A 20,074-nucleotide genomic window follows, 5' to 3' on the forward strand; every position below is an offset into this window, starting at 1 on the left:
GAGGCAATTCAGGACCTTTCTTCTGAACACAGGCTTCCTTCACACATTGTGCCACTGCAGTACCTTCCATAAGTAAACAGGGGGCTCCTATACTTTAAAAACTTTAAAAACTTTCCAAGAATTATGGGACAGATTCCTGAAAAATGTGTTGCTTTAACACGTGTTAGATATGGAAAAAAACAATAATTTTTTTAAAAAAACCAAAACAAACAAAAAACCCCACAAACAACCAACCAACCAAAAAAACCCCAAACCAAAGCAGTTGGTTCACTCCAGGGAGCGTATTTTCCCAGAGTACAAGACTGCCAGCTGTACCAGGATGGCCTTTGGGTTTTCTGGTGCCTGGTACCTCGTGGCCTTTAGCAGATCTTCCTTCTGATCAAGGGAGCTGCCTTCTGCCTGACCTGCTGATTTGTGAGAGAACAAAGTGCCCATGTGGCATTGGGTGACCTTGGCCACCTGCCAAACACCCACCCAGCTGCTCTTTCCCCCTCCTCAAAAGGATTGGGGGCAGAAATAAGATGAAAAGACAGGTTTGAGATGAAGACAGGCAGGTTACTCAGCAATAATTGTCATGGCCCAAATGGATTCTGGGAAAAATAATGGAATTTATTTCCAATTAAAATAGAGCTGAATGTGAGACACAAAGACAAAAACTAAACCACCCACTCCTTACCCCCTTCTACCAAGGCTGTTTCACTCCCTCATTCCCACCCCCTCTACCTCCTCCATGCTCCAAGTGGTGTTGGGGTGGTTTTGATCAGTCCATAGGGCTCCTCTCTCCTCCTTCCTACTCATGTTGCAGTGCGGGCCTTTCCCATGTGCTGAAGTCCCTGAGGAAAAACTTGCAGCATGGGCTCTCCACAGGCTGCAGTTCCTTCAGGGCATGTTCACCTGCTCCACCACATGGTCCCCCATGGGCTGCAATGTGGGGATCTGCTTTGCCATGGGCTTCTCCACAGACTGCAGGGGAATCTGCTCCAGCAACACCTCCTGCCTCTCCCACCTTGGTGTCTGCAGGGCTGTTTCTCACACTTTTGTCATCACTCCTCTCTCTGTTTTGCCCTTTTTTAGATACACTTTCACAGAGGTACCAGCAGCTGCTTTTTGCCAGAATGCAGAGCAGCACACCAGAGGGTCCCACCTCATCTTACCAGCTTTAGAAGTGGTCAGTGGCCCATCTTCAAGCAATCCCCCACACCTCCACACTGCTCTTACAGGGAAGATGTTCCAGAGTCATATTCCACTAAAAAAAGCACTCTCCCTATTTCTGGCCTAGGAAGACTCTTGGGTAGCTTATACCCGCTTGATTTGTGTCATACACTTAAAATAGCTCATGTTCCTTCACGAAAATTTGAATCTACTGATGTGATGTCTGTGTTGGCTGAGGTTACATGCCTTCTCAACACTGTTCTTCTTAAACATCTGTTTTGCAGAACTTCTCCATTTCTTTGCCCATCCCAGTAACTCTTCTGTACAGCAGATTTTTTAAAATCAGTTTTCTTGAGAGCTGATGTATTAATGAAAAGGAAGTCCTGCTAGAGTCTCATCCTCCCACGCTAGCACATTCCTCCTACTAATAATGGACCAATTAGCAAATAAGAGATTTTACACCCCCACCCCCCCACCCCCCCCCCCCAGTATTTTTTTTAACAGTTGCAGCTTTAAGTTGTTGAAGAAATGAGTTGAAATATATCTTCCTTCTCTTCAGTCATGTCCAACCGGAACTCCCATGGAAACAGCTGAAATTCTGTTACTGGTGCCTAAGGGGGATTTATTTATTACTCCAGCCATCAAGGTAGTTGCTGTAGGAGATGTAATCTTTCCTGGCACTGACAGTACCTTCTGATGTTGTCACCTCCAAACATTGTTGCAAATAGTCCTGGTTTTTATACCAGGGTTTCTCCTAAAACATTATTAATGGGCTCTATTCTGGCTGAAAGCATTGAGACAAAGCATCTGCTCATCAGTTTGACCTTGCTTATCCATGGATCCTGTTGCTGGTCACCACACCCTCTAGTTTACATAATAATTTCCAAGATTAAAAATACTACCTATTCCAGAGGGATGGAAGATAGATTTTCTTTGTCTACACAGTATTTTTTTTTATTAAAAACCAACATGGGTCAATCAGATGTGACTACTTCCAGAAAAGCACTTACATTTTCTCCCATTTTCTTTTTACTTCCTTTTACTCATTCTTCACATTTATTCTGAAAACTGTCATCATACTGAAATCTGACTGTCAAGGCTACCATCTACCAGAGACTTTTTACATTCCTCTTATAGAAAATATAGTATCTATGTTATACATCTTTGAAATACAAGACACATTAGTTTCTTTCCTCCTTCTCCACATCCTACTTTGACTGATTTAAACATAATACACTTTTTTTTTTTTTTAACTGGACCTTTGTTGCTTTTTTCCCTCCTTTCTGTTGGGGATTATTTTAATACCTTTGACTTAAAAATTAAGGCCTCTGCCACTGTCATGTTATGGGAGGTTCTAGGGACTCCAGGTTCCCCTGCTCATACAAATGCATTCTACCAAAATTAAGAAATATATAGACCTTGTTTTACATATCCATCTATTTAAAGTAAATTAATTAAAAACTGAAAATGGAATCAAGTTTACTTTATACATCAATTTGTGAAACATCCTGATGATCACAACTAACCATTTTTGCTGTTGCAGGAATTCTTGGCAAGAGGATGAGTGACAATGCAAGTTAATCTTTGTACCACTACAACTTGGAGCAGCATTTCTCTATATCTACCTGTATTTTGTCATTCCCTGCATTGCCTCAAAGGGATTCCCTGCAGAACCCACACAGTTCAAGTAATTTGGCCTCTGATTTTATTTATACTTCTCTTCAGCATCCATTTTACTTTTAAATCTCTTTTTCTGAATAAATGTATATGTTTTAGCACACATTCCTGTCTCATACAAAGAACACACTTTATCAAGTTAAACTCAAGACAGCTACCAAATATTAAAGGCAGAGACAACACCCAGAACAGCTCTCTATGAAGTCTGGGGTTTTATTACCCTAGTTTTGGAGATACAAGTCCTATCATAAACTCTAACACTTAGTATTTCTCTTGCATCAAGTAAAATACAAAGGTAACCACAAAGATTTCCGTAATTGTTCTCTGCTTTTCCTCTTCCTTAAGAATCCCAGTTCCTGAGTGATCCCAGTCCCATGGGTGGCTTGCACAACCATGACACAGCACTCAATGTCAACAGCAGGATCACCCCAAAAAAGCCACTTTCTAGCTTTTGAGCATTCCTATCCCATTCACAGCTGAACAAAAGCTTAATATATCTTTTCATCACTGAGGCTGTAGAGCCTGAGTGCAGGGAGGGATTTGGTCAGCTCAGGAACTGCACAAGAGCTTAACCTAATGATTCATAGCTTGGTCATTCTCTCTGTAAATAACTGAACTCTGTCTCATTCTCCTCAGCCACCTTTACATGAAACCTCTCCATCCTGTTGGCAGCAGTTCATCTTTTTTCAACTCTTCTGCCCTCACAACACAGGAAGTCCTTTCTGAGGACTCTCTCATAGTTCCAGGCACCAATCCCAGCTATTAGGAAAACTACATGTGATCAGGGAATTGAAGCAACCCAAAGGCTGTTACTTGCCCCAGGTCAGACGATGCACTGGAAGCTGAGCCAGGAGGATAAACCCAAGGCTTGTTATGGCAAGATGATGTCTGATCTAACCCATCCAGCTCTCAGACATTTTTCAGTTGCTGCTGAGACTGTAGAAGAGTATCCAGGAGCTACAGTTTTTGCCACACAGGTGTAGACACTGCTGATGTTCCCAAGGTCACATCTCCTGCTAGTTCTGAACGAAGTCACTGGGTTTTGTCACCACGTGCCATTAACCTCGAAGGTGAGGTTTGCAGTGCAGCATCCCCATCTCTGCTGGCTCACACAGAGAGACAAGGTTAATGCTGTGGCTTCTGCCTTCCAGGTGCTTCCTAGAGGTTTGGCCTAACAGCCAAGGAACTGCATCTTACTGGGTCTTGCTTAGAAACACACACAATTTCATAGTTGAATTGGCACGTGAAGGAGAGGAAACTGTCTTAGCAACTACCTCTGGGAGGGCGCTGACCAACACAGCATGAAACCTCTGAGCTTTTCACACAAAGTGTAAGCCCATTTCCCTGCTGTGTTTTTTGTTTAGAGCGTGCAAGGGAAAAGACAAACAGCTATGTAAGTAGCTCTCTTTTACCAAGTCCATCACCAGCCTATCTGGGGTGGTTGCAATGTACTGATTAAACATTCAAATCAGAGAGGGTTCCAAAATGATCACCTAGTGCAAAGGGGAGCTAAAAGGAAATTGCAAAAATGCTGCCATTCTGGAGACATTTTATGGACAGTACAGCTGAGGCAGGAAGTCCCTCTCTGTCACATTAAGCTTTGCTCCTGGCACTCTTCATCTCAAACTACTGGGGCTGCTCTGCATTCAGATTCACTGCATTCAGTGAGTCAGTAATCCCAGTGGGGGTTAAATCCACCACACGGACCAGTATTTCCACAGCCAGGCAAGGGAACAGTGTTCAGTAACTGCCAAAGGTTTCTGTAAAGAATGTGTTGCCAAATCTCTGGTACACTAAATGCAGCTGTTCTTCCATCATGGTGGCTCTTCCTCGGCCTGACAAGGATGAGGCAATGCATTAAATCTGTACAGACCCACAGAATTCAGGCAAAGATCATCAAAAGTGTTTTAATGATTAAACCATGTCAAACATTAACAATGAAGTATATTCAGATGAGCCAAGAGTTTATTTCTAGCACATTTAGACAGCCTATTTTGAACATTATAGCTGCTGTACTGAGCTATGTAAAGACTCTGCAAACCAGTACCTAGAAATGAAGACACACGCACAAGCTTTGATAATGTAAACATAACAGACAATGTCTCCTTCAAAACGAGGAATGAAAACCCACAAGGCTAGTAAGAGAACTTATTAATTCCTTAAGAGATGTGCAAAAATTTTTAAAAAGATTTAAAAACAATTAAACGTGTTAAAACTGGCATTTCTATAAATATCAAAAAACCAAATACTTAAACTTGAGCAATGACCAGCAGAATGTCTTGCACAATTCAATTTTTCAGAGCTTAATGGACTCCACCATGGAAGAGACCAGAATACTAGCAACAGATACTGGCTTTGCAACTGACTCCTCATATGTGCACGACAGCATTTTACAAGAAGGAGTAACTTTAACCAGCACTCAAACCAAATCCTTAGATAACAAGCCAAAACATTACCAGTGATATACACAACTCACATTACAGAAACAGACATTTCCAGCACATTTCAGTAACATTTAAAAAACATTAGCTATGACTCAAACTGTTTCAACTTGCTTGTTTGGGAAAAACAAAACATCTTCGTGTTAGGCACATTTTGAAAGTGAATGTATGCTACATGAAGAACAGTTCAGATACCAACTTAAATACAGACAATTCCATCAGAAAAGCATCTTTCTGGCTTCACTTTTAAATATATTTTTGGATATGTCACAGACTTTAACAGTAGCTCCTAAAATATGGATATGGCTATGGTAATAACACTTGAAACTGCCAGTTTCATATTAAAAAACACTCTTCATTTAGCATTTAAGAATTCTCAGGAATAAGAAAGAAAAAAAAGAAAAAAGGTAAAAAGAATAGATGGGTCCACCCTGTATATGCTCTAAACTTTAGAGACAATATTTAAATCTTACTCGACTGTGTACGTGCCAATTACTTTTAGGTTAGTGATGTACTTCAAATAAAAAAATAAGATCTATTAAAAAGGTAAAGTAACTTTTCCATCTGTTTTGTGACTGTTGAGTCAATTAAAGCCAAATATACAAAACTAAATGCGCCATTTCCAATTTCACTGTATCGAGTAAGAGATACGTAGCAACATGTATCACATACAGAACAGTAAAATGATCAATGGATTCTTCTAAGTGACTTTTTGATAAAAAGTCAATCAACTGAAAAGTTGAAACATACCCTAATTTTTAAACCAGTAATAAGCTTTGGGCCCTGCTTTTTAATTTAAGGCATGTGTGTTTATCTACTGAAACCAGCATCATACAAATTACCTCTACAATCACATGCATGATCTATAGTTAAAAAAATGGAGGTTTAGATTACAGTGTTTTCAAATTGTGAATCATAATTCAGCACCTATCATATTGACTAGTAAGGCAACAGCAGTGTCGGATAATATGATAATACTCCCTTCCATAGTCTATAGCAGGGTCAGTGACAGCCCAGAATTATTTTTAAACTTTAACCTACTTTTATGTTCTGTATACGGTTTCTAGGGTGTTTGCACTGGTTAAGTCCTACATAAATCACACTATTCTAGGCAGGAATAGTTACAGTAGCCATTAGAGTATTAGTGCACAACTCTCATTGTGCTTACAATCAGATGATTTTGTTGTTGGGGTTATCAAAATGGTTTTTCAGTTTGGTCTTCAATCCTTCCTTTGTTTCCTTTGTTTCACATTGTTCTCAAGGGAAGAAAAGCTGTTTGTGTACCCGTTTGCAATGGCCGTGGAGCCATTCTGATACTCTTTCCTCCTCGAGGATGCCTTCTTGTTGTAAGTCTAAAATACATGGAAAGACACATGGTTTTGCTTAATTACATTTAAATAACCACTTCTTCATAGTAATTCTAGAAACACAAAGTAAACTTGCATTCATAATTTTTAAAGACCTTGTGCTGGTGGTAAGAGTCTAACAAGCTCAACCACTTTTTGTGTATGAGACTACACTATGCCTTTCATTCATCACAGTGAGAGGAGTAGTTCACTTGAAAGGAAAAAGGCTTGGCAGTATGATGGCAGTGTTATACTAATAGTAATTTAGAAACAAGGGAAGCAATTTTATGAGCAGACTATGGGATAAGAATATACTCAAAATGACATGTGAGGAAGGAGGTTTGAGGCACTGCAGGTGACAGTACCTTGAACAAAACCAGAACAAGAGGTAGGTAAACAATAAAAGTGAGGGAAGTTCAGAGACAGAAATGTGATGGGAATTTTCATTTACTAACACAAGAATCAAAAATGAACAGGATCGGGGAGACTGTCTGAAAAATTACAGACAATAAAATATATGTAAATTTTTTTCAAAGGGGCTCAGCTGCCTGACAAAAGCACATTTCCCCAAATTTCTGTGTGAAAAGAACTTAAACAATTAGAAGTTAAAATATGAGCAAAATTGACAAAAAAAGTCAAGTAATATCTGGAATATATGATAATATTTAATTAGCATGTTCATATGCAGCAAGTGATAGAAATCATGGGATTGATTCTAAGAAGTACCAGAAGACAGAGAAGCCTGCTGTGTTTCCCCCATGAATCATTCTCACCAGAACCAAAATGCCCAAATCTCTCAAATGCCATTTGAAATATATAACAGAGTTTGCTTGTCTGGGGGCAGCAGGTTTGATTTTCTGCAGACAGTACTACATGATTTTCTGTAGAAAATAGTTGTACACCTTTGTACAGAGCTCAGTTATGAACTGCTCAGAATTACACACACCAAATCTGGATCTGTGCAAACATTAAATCAGATTTGTAGAAACACAATTAACCCACTAAATTTCCATATGAAAATACAAAAAAGTGCCTGTAGAAGTGAACAAAACCCAGATTTCTGCATGTTGTGAGTTTAGAAAGTTTCCCTGGATAAAAAACAAGCATTTCTCCTTGTAAAAGCAGAAATGAACAACTCCTTCGGGTGCTTCTCAGGTTCACATGCTGCTGGTTTATTTCAGACTGGAGAGAGATTTGTCTTATAAAGCTCCTCCTCTCCCTTACCTGCAGTTAAAATTTCAGTAAGCCATTTTTTTGTATAACTGGCTTACTGAAATTACTAAGCATTCTGAATTATGGGTACAAAGCATCAGAGATTTGAAAGTAGAAGACTGATCAATAAGTGTAGTACTTCAAGAACATATGAATGTTAGCGAAGGATAGCAAAAGGACATTTTAAGCATATCTTTCTGTCACAGCCAGCAGAATGCTAGAAAGATTTGATGAATGTTACTTTTACCTGAATATAGAAATTTGTGAAGAGGATAATCAAAGAAATCATGTAAGAAATCTGAAAATACAGCCACCCCTGAGGAAATGCACATGGCCAAACAACACCACAGCTGGTCTGGAAGATTGTCAAGACAAACTGAATCTGGGGAGAGAAAACAAAAATAAGAGAAATAGAGGACATTAATGGAAGGAGGAAAAAACCATGAGTGACCAAAACCTCAACAGTTATTTCATAAACAAGTAAAGAGTATGTAATATTGTGTGTCTGGCAAGCATTTTCTCTGTAAACCTGAGTTAGCAGACATTCAGATTGTGGTATCCTCTTAAGCGTGTTTATTTGTATTTTTCCATTTTAGAACATTCGAGTAACTTATGTAGAACTGATACATAAATGTTCCAAGAGAGAGTTGGAACATTCTTCCTAGTCACTTCTTCCTAGTGAGAGTTCAGTGGGATTTGACTTTACCATCCTAATGGAGTAGATCTGCACCTCACTGCTTCAGCTGCAAAAGACCTAGGCTAACTTGGTCTACACATAGACCCCTGCAATCCCTTCCCACAGACAGAAACCATCTGACATACAGCTCCAGTGGAAGAATGTCCAGGGGTAAAGGCTGCAGGGAAGCTGGGGAGCCAGGGAGGTGGATAAGGGTCCAACTATCTCTTCTGCAAAAACAGAGTTTGGGCTTATGTGATGCAGAGGGCCTTAGGCAAAATTCATCCTCACATGAAGGCTACCAGATTAGGGAATGTTTATTTAAAAAGGGAAAGATTGTTTGTTCTGCTCTGCTATTTTGCTGCCCTAGCAGCTATGCATGCAGAGCAGGCAAGGAAAGTGAAAGCTGCTATGACAATAGCCAGGGGAGCAACCAAGGCACCAAGACACTGCACTCTGTAGCACTTGAACAACCAGGATGAAGAATAGAGCCTAAATCTGGAAAGAAAAACAGAAACAAACCTCAAACCAAAGCAACCCACCATGCTTCCCATGAAAATAATGAGCCCTCAACTACAATACTTAGCCATCCTTCAGGAAGAACACTGCTAAAAAAAGCATGTAGAGAATCAACACTGTGAATTGCTGGCAGTAAAATGCTATTAATCATCACCAGTAAATATTATTAAAACTATTCACATCTCTGAGAAGGGGCAGGGTGGAGGGTAAGAATATAACAAAATAACTTATCTCTAGGTTTCAGTTTCCCCCTCTATAAAATGGGGAAGAGAGAACACTCATGCACATTTCCTTGTGGTGTTCTGACATGTTGTACACATTGAAACCTGGTTCTCCTGCAGTATCACTACAGCATGTGCTGCATTATTTAATTTCTCTGCTCTTATCACCTTCAGCACACAGTGGTTAGGCTTCATCACCACACATGTTAGAAATAATGCAAACAGATACAAGGAGTCCAACACAGAATTACAGGAGAAAAAAAATCTGCCTATTTAAAGTGCAGAAAGAGAGCAGAAATATTGAATAGTTTTTAATAAACCATTTGCAACTGCATGCAAAAGTAGGACAGAAAAGGCATTGTCCTGCAGGACTAGAATGGTCCTTGTTAGCTGTGGACAGCATTGCACTCAGTTTCTGGTCTGTCCCAGCCTGACCAAGCAAGCACAGGGAATACCATGCTAGCTCAGGAGGGCTTGTAAGAAAAGCCTCCTCCCTGGCTACCGAGTCCCAGAAATCCCAGCTGTAACTGTAATTGTAACTCCCAAATACATCTAGCTACACAACATGGTAGAGGGGAAAAAGATCCCAGAGACCTCAGCACTGATTCATGTACATCCCCAGTCCCCATCATCCTGAAAACACAGCAAACAGATGTGCAGAAGTTGGATTTCTAAGGTGATGTAGGTACTATAAGATGTAGAAGGTACTAGCTCTCATTCCCTTTTCTATCCCCTGCCAAAATTTCCTGACTTGGTAAAGAAAAGAGGACCTCATCACAAATACAAGAGCCTGCTGAAGCACTGAAGAGCAAATCACTCACCAGCTGTCCCTGAGTGATGTACTTCTTCCACCACAGATAAGGACGCATTGCTGGAACAGCAGACAATCCATAGTAGGAGTACATGAGGACATGGATAAAGCTGTTCAGTGTGGCACCAAAGTAAGCTAAAAAAAGGGTAAGGGAAAAAGAAAGTACACTGCATTACCAGGAAGGAACATGCTGTTTCATGGAACCTACAAAAATAACAAGTTCAAAATGTTACTATTTAAAAGATGATTTATCTTAGAAGAAAAGCAAGAGGGTTCTTTTTTTACCCTGTTTTTCATTCTGCCTACCCAATGGAGTAGCTGAACTGCTTTGCAGCTTTGTGCTTTACACCAGTCTTCTGGTTTTGTTTCCTCAAGTTACTCTTTTTCACATCTACATTATGGTTTCTCAAAGGAACTGAGGAAACTGATAAAAAGAAGGAATGCTCACATACGAAACAATCAATAGCTTCACCATTCTACTTTTAGGTTTATTTCACTTCCTTCCAAGCAGGAGCCAATTTTGTCATTGGCTTCAGATATCTTCAGAAACTGCAAGTTAGCTATTTTATTTGTCCTTGTTTACAGCACCCTCAGTCATTAAAGAAGCTTCTAGCTTAACACCAAACTGCATCGAGCTGTGATGACACAATAGAACATAAAGCTTGGAAGAAGAAAAACACAGGACTAGAAATAGTACAAAAGTGTTTTCAAGACACGTGAGCACAAGACAAATTCTACGTACATGCAGTTTTAATTGCTGTATGAACAAGGACTGACTTCCTTGGAGGAGAACGTGTTTCCAAATGCAGACCTTTTATAAGTTCAGTATTACTCACTGTTGTGCTGACAACACAAAACAAATACAAGTTTCTATGCTGTTTGGCTCACAGACCAGACTCCCAAGGAATGCAGCCTCTTAGTCTGCATTGCCAGTAGCTCACATCCATCGGGTTTGAAAAGGTTTCTCTTGAATGGAGTGTTCAACAAAGCCAGTATCTATAAGCTGCACATCTTAACCACAGCTAAGCCATGATAATGCAGTTAGGAAACTAGATGCCAGCTAAATGCAGTAGAAGTAAAGAATAAAAGTCAGACTGCCAAAGGTTAGCAGGATTTAGACAAGAGAGACATGGACATTTTCCACTTAAGATTCATTTGTTCATGTTCACTAGTGCTTAGTGGACAAGATTTTAATTGAAATAATTTGTTATGGCCAGTGGTATAATGAGCTTAAATTAAGAAAGTCATATCTCAAGTGAATTTTACAGACACAAGGACTAGAGTCACTTTTAGCTGTTTTATAGCTGAAACAAGCTTCTGGCTTGACTTGGAAAAGAGTATTGTTTCATCAGAGGGTCTATAACTACAGCAAAAAAAAGAGAAAGCAAGGTTGATGGGTATCTGACCTGGGCTAATGCACCTGATAAATGTCACACTGTCACACAAATTCTTCAAACTACACAGACATTTCTTTCCTAGAGGCTGCGCTGGCAGCTTAATTCCTGCAACCATCTACAACAGTTGTAATTTAGCAAAGGAGCTTAATATGGTACAGAACAAATCCTGCAGCTGAAGGTGCCAGAGACGTTTGGTTTGATCAAAAGACCACCAAAACAAAGCCCCTGTTGCAGATGTTCCCCCACCATAGCCCAGTACTTACAGTGACCACAAGGCACCCAGTTCATAACAAACCACCAGATGTTCAGCATTGTTGCATGGTGGTAGACATGCAGAACAGTGATCTGATGATTATTTTTCCTCAAAATGAAAAAGAAAGTATCCATGAACTCAATGAGTTTGGAGAAATAGTACCACCAGAGGACACGTATGATCTGGAAAGGAGGAAACAAGTTTTAGAAGCTTTGCACATTGTGGGGGTTTTCAACTCTTAAGTTATCTAAGTGATTAAAATCCAGTATTCTGTCCTGCATTACTAGGATTGAAGACACTACTGGGACCTTCTGTAATACTTCTGCCTCAGGTTTCTCCATAGGAGAAAGAGGTACAAATCTATAGCTACAGCTGAAAACAGGATGACAAAGACTGCTTCATGAGGCTACTGCTGTGCACCTGGGTTGACCTGGGAGAAGTAAGAAGATACTTAACCAGAGCTGGTGCTGCAGTGCTCTCTGTAAAGGAGAGGTCACAACTGTGACCAGAAAACATCATCGCCAATCTCAGAAAGAGAAGGGTAGTCTCAACACAGAGTGGTTGGATACAGTGTGAAGACCAAGTCCTCATTTTTTGATCTGGGGACACTTGAAAATTTGCACATAAATACCAAACCATGAATACATCATAGATTAACTATTATGTCTGACGGTGCTTCGTCTATTGTACTGCAAAAAGAGGAAAAAGATCAATAGTGTTCTGCTCTCCACTTACACTCAAGTGGACAATTTGAAATATTTCCAGCTCTAAGTCTCCATTACAGTACCTTCATATCAGCCTCTCCTCCACTGTGTGTATCCTGACAGAAGAAATTGTATCCTCCTTCCAACACTCCTGTCACCAGCTGAGCAAATAAAAAAAATAAAGCATTATTTGAGGAGAAGGCTGAACTCCATTGCACCTGCAAACCTCCACAATGGCTCTGCCCAGAGATCTGGTGTCAAGAAAATCCTGGACACCCGAGAGTGGCATTAGGTTGAATTCATGTTCCAAGCAGTGACTGAATCATAGTGAAGGGTGAATTAATAAATTCTCCCAATTGGGGTATACCAGAATAAAATTAGGAGAAAACATTTTATCCCCACTGTGCATTTTCAGAGTGAAGTCTCCTTCTTTGCTGATGGTCTCATTGTTAGAGAAAGCAGATAACCAAAGTTCAGTAAATACATTTTTCTTCAGATTACTTTTGGAAAGAACTGTATCTTTAAAAAAAATTATACTCAAGAGATGTGGCTACAATTTTTTCAACCATATGACAGGGCATATTTCAGCTTGGCTCTCCTTAACAGTTAACAACACATGCTTCACTGCATTGCCATTCTTCAAGATCTTTTTAAGCAACTCACTCGTCCCAAGCACATTACATCCTTCCCAATATAAGTGACATCCTCTGCAGGATATGCCACTGCCTGCCTGACTTCCTGGCATAACAAGTAACACCTCAAACATAACGGAGTCACAATGAAAAGTAATGATCAACTATTGGTTATGATAGATGACAGGGTGTCTGCTGTGGAGGGGCTGGCTCTGAACTCTAGAGAAACAAGATCCACGCTGGATGTTCTCACCCTTTCACAGATGGTAGGACAGGTTGAGAGCTGAATGGGAGAAGGAAGCATAAGCAAAGACATGAACAAGATACCCCTTAATATCTCAACAGAAGGGATCATTGAACATTGTTTATAAAGATGTTCTTCCCCTTGGGAATAGCATGAGGAGAGTAACAACTTGAGGCAACTCCCAAATGAAAAAAAAAATTGTTAGGTATCTCATAAAACATCTGAAAGGCAGAAGCAAGTTGTATGGTTTTGCCCTTATCTATCTACAGGATAAAAAATAGCTTTGCAAAGCCACAGTAGAAATTCCTTATACTAAAAGTAATTTTAAAAGATGACTTGATTAAAGGACTAGAATGACTGGTATGACAAAATGCTGTTCAGAACTGTGAACAGGAAGCCAATTTTAAAAGGTTCGATAAAGATTATCCCCCTAAACAATCTACCTTTCCCCAGTGTTATTTCCTTCATGCCTCATTTTCCTCCTATATTAGCTTTTAAAATACTCAAGTCAGCCTAGGTCATTATTTTTGACCTTCTAAGATAGTATTATTACTGCAATTTAGGGGAAAAAAACGTACATCTAGTTTATCATAATATACAGATCTGAAAATATCTCTTGTATTACAGATAAATCAATATCACTCTGCCACAGCAATGGCAGGGCAGCCGTGCACATCAGCAGCAGACTCAGGCACTTTCCCTACCCAAGCAACAAAGGGAAGGCAGCCAAGGAAGGATTGCTCTCCTGGCTGCAGGGCTCTGTAGAGGACACCAATTTAAAAGTGGTACCTTGCTAAAGGACCAGCTGTGCCCCAGAGCAAGCTTTGCACCAAGCCACTTTCAGGCCACTGAGGGAAAGTCCGCGTGCCTTGCAAGCACCCGCCAGTCCCTCAGACAGGACACCACATTGTGCTGTGATCATGTTAAGTAAGACCTTACAGACGTTTTCATACAGTTCTCATAGCTCAAGGAAGTGTTAGGAATAGAAGGATAATCACATTGTTTACATTGTAATTAATCCAAACAACATCCATCATTAATGTTGCACTCTATAAACTTCTTCCCAGTAAAGGCTGGCATAGTGAATCCACAGCACTTTTCCTTCAAGTAGTACAGGCTCACCACCTAGAGTGTAATGCAAAGGTGTCTCCATAGATCCCACCTCTCTAAAGGACAACGGCATCAGTGTGGCTATGAGCAGTGGCTTCACCTCAACCTGAATATTCTTTTGTTTACAAAAGAATATATTATTGTATGCTAGGAACTGTAATACTCTCACAGCCACAAACAACATAAGCAAAGCAACATTTGTAGGAATTGTCAGCATATTTTATCATATTTAGTATGGTTGTGAAAATAATTTCATTCCCCACTTTCCAGAAGGAACTGATTGGTTAAAAGCTGCTACAGCTGCCCACAAACTGCTGTTGCTGCCCACAAACCTTACTCAGTGCAACATACAACATGTAAATAATCTTTTTCCCCATTTAGCCAGCTGCTCCTTTGCCTGACACCATTATTTCCTGTACCCACAATGCCTTCATCACATGCTAGAAAGCTTCAGAAAACAAAAGCAAGAGATGACTGTGAAACATGACCACAAATGGCTCCATTATGCACGGGTGTATATTCCCAGGGAGCTGCTTCCCTGCCACCACAAAAGCTATAAGGAGGGGTCAGAAATTTTCAGGAGTGCATTTAAGTCCTTGTTAACGCATGCTGTGGTCTCCTCCCTGGATGGCCTGTGTTTCCAAGATCTCCTTACACCACTGCACCATAGGTCTGAAATTTGCCCAGAAACAGAATGGTGGCTCCTCTGTCAACACAGCCTTGAGACAACCTTTCCTTCCTTGCCTGTTCTCTCCAGAAGTCCTTCATCTTCAGGCTGGCAGGAGTCCAGGCCTGCTGATGTCACTGCTGATGGACAACTACAGGTAAGTCTTCTCTTGAGAAATTAACATGTCAAGAAAAGGCCAATTATAACCATTTGCACTTGAGCAAACCACTTCACATGGTTTCTAAACAGCACAAAAAGATAGTTCATAAGCCAATTAAAATGGTACTCAAACTCAATGTTAAGCTCCTCAGCTCAGAGGAAAAACCTGCAGCTCAAGATTCCATTTGTGCTGAAACAACCCACTTTCTTCCCCTGCAATGAACTTTTCTTTTTTCCTATTGCTTTCATTTTGTAATTCTGTTGCTCAAGTCTTTAAAATGCTGTGGCACATGCTGTTTTACCACCTCTGCTACTGAAATAGGCCAGGACACTAATACTAGTCTGACTGGGTGGAAGAGAGGTGTTACTGTGGAGGACTTTGTTTTTTTCTTGTGATAAAACTAAAGTCTGAGACTTACTCAGGAGAGGGGCAGATAAGGGACCTAGTACTACATCACTCTGTCAAGGCATGATGGGTTTACAAGGCTCAGAAGAGAGCTAGATTAGAATGAAGAGAAACAGAAGTTCATGTCTGATCAAAGCAAGCAAATGCCTGCACAGATACAGAACTTTATCTTTACATTAATGCAGTTACCCCGGGGCAGAGATAAGAGCTTCAGGAGGGTGAAGAAAGAAAGGGGAGAGGAAAGAGCAGGCTAGCTGCCACCCATGGCTCGTGTGACACAGCACCTCTGCACAGAGCCCCCTGCTTTCTAAGACATTTCCTACACCATATGCAACACCTCACTCATCAGGAAAATCTAAGACTTTTCTCAGGGAGATTCAGTGTGGAATTAACTTTTCAGATGAAGAAAAAAGACAGTAAAGAGATCACTTAAGAAAGTGAGCCTTCATCATTGACCAGTTTTCTCTAATGTAAGCCCAGGTGGTCTAGATCACTTGGCCAGTTTTACTAACAAACTCCCCCAAAATAACACAGGTCTGTGTGCAGTGTAACTGGGTACCTGGCTCTCTCCCCTTCTAGCTATCTTGCCCAGCTGAGACTCAAGCAGAAAGCCAGGGGCACAGGCACGGGTCACAGCGTTGCAAGACGCCTTCTGATCCCAGCACAGAGCAGCAGCACAGGGGAAGCAGCGCTGCCTCCCGTTCCAGCTGCTCCTGCAGCTCCTCCAGACACAGCCGTGCCAGCCAGCAGGTGATCAGCCCATATCCTGTAACCCCACTGCCAGACCCTGCTAGACACCTGCTCCACCACGCAGGAAGCCATTCCTTGATGATCCTGCCTGAACATGAGGGTGTTATTTCTCCCTGAAGTCTAAGCACTGTAGTTTTTTATAGAATAAAGCATTGTTTGTCCCCAAAGAACATCCTGTCCTCCTGAATTATGTGACAAATTAGCCTGGAAAAACCTCTCCAGCTCCCCTAGATCTGCCTTGTCTGTTATATTGTCTGGGACAAGAGCAGTCCACTTCTCTGCAAGTACCAAAACCCAGCCAAGTCATTAAATATCCTAATAAAAAAGGTATAGCAAGCACAGACAGAAAGTATTAGGAATTCCACATAGCAGGTCTAAAATTCCTAGTGATTTTAGACCAAAGTACACAACACCTAGAGCTACACAAATCCTATGATGCCAAATTTCCCCATATTATTGCTTACAATCATTCAGATATAAAGGTCAGAAAACCAAGTAGGTCATTCTTTTCATCCCAGTTGGGAGGATACCTCACTTTAATATCTTGTTTTGCTCACATAATATACAAACTGAGCTGTGATGCTATGAATCATGACCTGAATCACCACAGCTGTAACTCAGGAAAAACTTCAAAGTAGGGTTTCAGGTGTATTGCACACAAGCTATTAAAGCAACTTCTTTTCAGACACGCTACTAAGCCAGTTCATAAATGGTGACATTTTATGATTTTCCTCGCAGTAGGATTGAAAAATTTTAATCCAACTGAAATGTAAAATGGTCTTTTGAGAGCTCCTTACAACAAGGAGAACAGGGAGCTACGCAAGTTCTCTGAATACTCAAGTTCTCTAATGTTCCTCATTATTCTGTCTTAAAAGCAAATAAGTGTACTATAAAGTACTGATATATGGCTAATCCTTGAAATGAAAATTTCCAAAACTGATGAGATATGAGCAAGGGTATCACAAGCTGTGCACCAACAGGGGTAACTGTGCAGCTACTTCAGATCGAGAACATACCTAGAGATGCAAGAACCCATTTTTCTCCTATGCCCTTTTGTTCTCTCCCTGCAAACATCAAGCAGTGTGGTGTTATGTCAGCATGGCTCTCTGCTTTGCAGCATTTTTATGGGATCAGTCCCTTGTTGTAGAGCATCACTTGCCCTCACATCCACCTTGTAAGTGCTGCCAACCACATTTTATTGCCACTTTAATGCTATAATGTGTTTAATAACCTTCATAATGCTTTAACTTTGTGTATGCCTATTTACAAGGAGAAGGTATATTTACAATACTAATGAACAATTCCATATGGATAATACTGGATTAAGAGCAACACTCATTTTCACATGAAGTATTTCGTTATATAGGAAGGAGGGGTCTTAATATTCACTGTATTTTAGCTGTGTCATTTCTCCACAATATAAAAGCTATTTATCTGGTTACAAACATGAAGACTTCTTCAGCATATAATGAACAGTCCTCCCTTGGTAACCAGTTTATTGTTTGCAAGAAAAAGACATTTATAGGATCAACAGTTAGGGTATTTTCTCTTGTTTAAATTTACCAGAAGGTTTTGTAACATAGCAGAATGTTACAGCAATTTAGAAAGTATTCACACTTGGTACAACTGAAGAAAAGTCTGCACTTCTAAACTCCCAATAACATTTCTGGAGGTTAAAACAACAGATAACTATATAACTGTAAATAATACCTGCATGAAATAATGTGGATGGACCAACATCAACACTACATTTAGACAAATTAAACTGATCAACACACATTTTTTTCTGGATTATAACACCCTGACAAGGAGTTTAGAAATGTAAGCAAATCAAGAACACAAGTAATTCCAAGTACCTACTGAATGCAAAACTGCTCCCAACTGAACAATTAAGCATCAAATTTCTTATTAAACCAACCCAATAATTTTTGAGTAGACAACTCACTACACAAGAGAAATAACATTGAATTTAAATACTCCATCTTTAAACACTCACCATGTAGAACACTATAGAATTAACTACAAACTTAAAAGAGAATCACAGCTTATATACACTTCTAACTAACTCATGCAAAAAAAAAAGAGATTAGTAGATTTAGTCCTAGGTTGTATTTGGAAAGACTGTAGTGAAAGAATTGAAAAGAGAATGTTGAAAATGAAATATCTCATTACAGAACGAAGAAATGCTTTGGTTAAAAGTGTGCCAGAATATTCTGTACATTAATGCAAAAGCGTAATTTTCTGACCACATCATTATTTACCCTACCATAGTTCTTCATTTTCACTTGAACAAAAACAGACAGTTCTGAGTAAAAGGAGCTAAAGAGCTCTCTTGGAAGTGGAAAACTTTATACTGCCTGAATCTTTGGAAGTCCACAGAAGGTTAAATTCAGTTTGAAATCTACTTGTATGTTTAGATTTTAAGCCTAAAGAAATAGATTAATCACAATGGCATTGTTTCAGCAACATTTTTTTTTTCCTCAGAAAATCTAAGAGGATGCAAAAGAACTTATTGGAAGCTTACTGAAATAGATGCAAGGAGTGTGTGCATGATTAAAGAAGTAAATAAAACATCTTGCCCTCCAGATAAAGCCACAGTTTTGCTACAAAGCACTTTGTACTGTACACCAGCACAATCACATTGAGCAAGGAGATGTTACTGAAGGAGTAGCCAAGTTCATGCTGAAAGATCAGGACCTCACTTGCATCAACTGAGCAAAGTGCATTTGAAACATTGCTAACCAAGGTCAGCAAAGATGTTTAAGGCAAGGTTTGTTTCACACCATCCTTAGAGGTAACATTACAATTAAGGCTTTCTGCCCAGACAAGTGACATTGAAAATGGTTGCACCGCTTCTGCAGATGCTCCCTGAATTCAGAGGCACTGCTCTACTTCCAACAGGAGCCAATGTAATTAAAACAGACACTGCAAAACAAGCCTGAGCAACCCTCTTTCTCTTACCTCATAAAACATATACAGAGAAAGCAGTGTAAGTCCAAGGTTGTAGATGACTAGAATACCCCTGCATGAGAACGGCTGTTTATTCCGCATGTACTTTGGTCCTAGCCATACAATTAGTAAGTACAAAGCTGAGAAGATAAAGGTAGGTGTATAGTTCTCCAGAAGAAGCCATCCTTTTACTCTGGGGTCTGAAACAAACAAACAGAAATATACACATACTTAAGATTTTGTAAGGAGAGAATTCGACACAACTAAAAATAGTTGTACCCAAAATTATTCCAGTGCTAGAATACCAAAGAAAGACAAAGGAAGTGCAACAAGCCCTTTTACTAACAGCCACATTGCTAATTACAAACAATAATATTTTGTTTACATATTTAAGAAAGCAGAAATCATTATTTTCCTAAGGAAAAAATATTTTTAAGTTATTACCACTATTATTTTTAAATACTCCTTACCATTCAGAACTGTCACCCACTTGAATACCACAGATAATTATAAATAAAAGCTTCAACAAATCTCTCCCCTTCATTTTCTCAAACCAGCCCTTCCTGATGGTACATATCTTATTTCCTAGAGTCAGCAAACCTACGAGCAAAGCAGATACCTCTGTAGTTATAGGTGGATGATCCTGATAATTATTTTCCAGTCAATTCTAACACAATTAGAATTTATGTGCTATTAGAAAGAATTACATTTTGGAGTCCTTGTGTGAGCAATGGAACACAGAGCAGTC

At 39.8% G+C, this 20,074-nt stretch overlaps 1 protein-coding gene across 22 annotated transcripts in view; it reads right to left on the reverse strand.

The window, feature by feature from the left end:
- Positions 1-4,710: 4,710 nt before the first annotated feature.
- The window catches only part of ELOVL5 (ELOVL fatty acid elongase 5), a 39,454-nt gene continuing 24,090 nt past the window's right edge, over positions 4,711-20,074 (reverse strand). For all 22 annotated transcript variants that reach the window (XM_021551270.3, XM_021551267.4, XM_021551268.4 and 19 more), the window contains 6 exons: positions 19,339-19,526; positions 12,493-12,570; positions 11,716-11,887; positions 10,066-10,190; positions 8,076-8,210; positions 4,711-6,622 (listed from right to left, as the gene is read on the reverse strand). In XM_021551270.3, the coding sequence (XP_021406945.1) occupies positions 6,491-6,622; positions 8,076-8,210; positions 10,066-10,190; positions 11,716-11,887; positions 12,493-12,570; positions 19,339-19,526 (830 nt within the window). In that variant the 3' untranslated portion in view covers positions 4,711-6,490. The remainder of the gene's footprint in view (positions 6,623-8,075; positions 8,211-10,065; positions 10,191-11,715; positions 11,888-12,492; positions 12,571-19,338; positions 19,527-20,074) is intronic.

Source organism: Lonchura striata, chromosome 3 (genome assembly GCF_050655825.1).
Source record: "Lonchura striata isolate lonStrDom1 chromosome 3, ASM5065582v1, whole genome shotgun sequence".
NCBI classification, from domain to species: domain Eukaryota; kingdom Metazoa; phylum Chordata; class Aves; order Passeriformes; family Estrildidae; genus Lonchura; species Lonchura striata.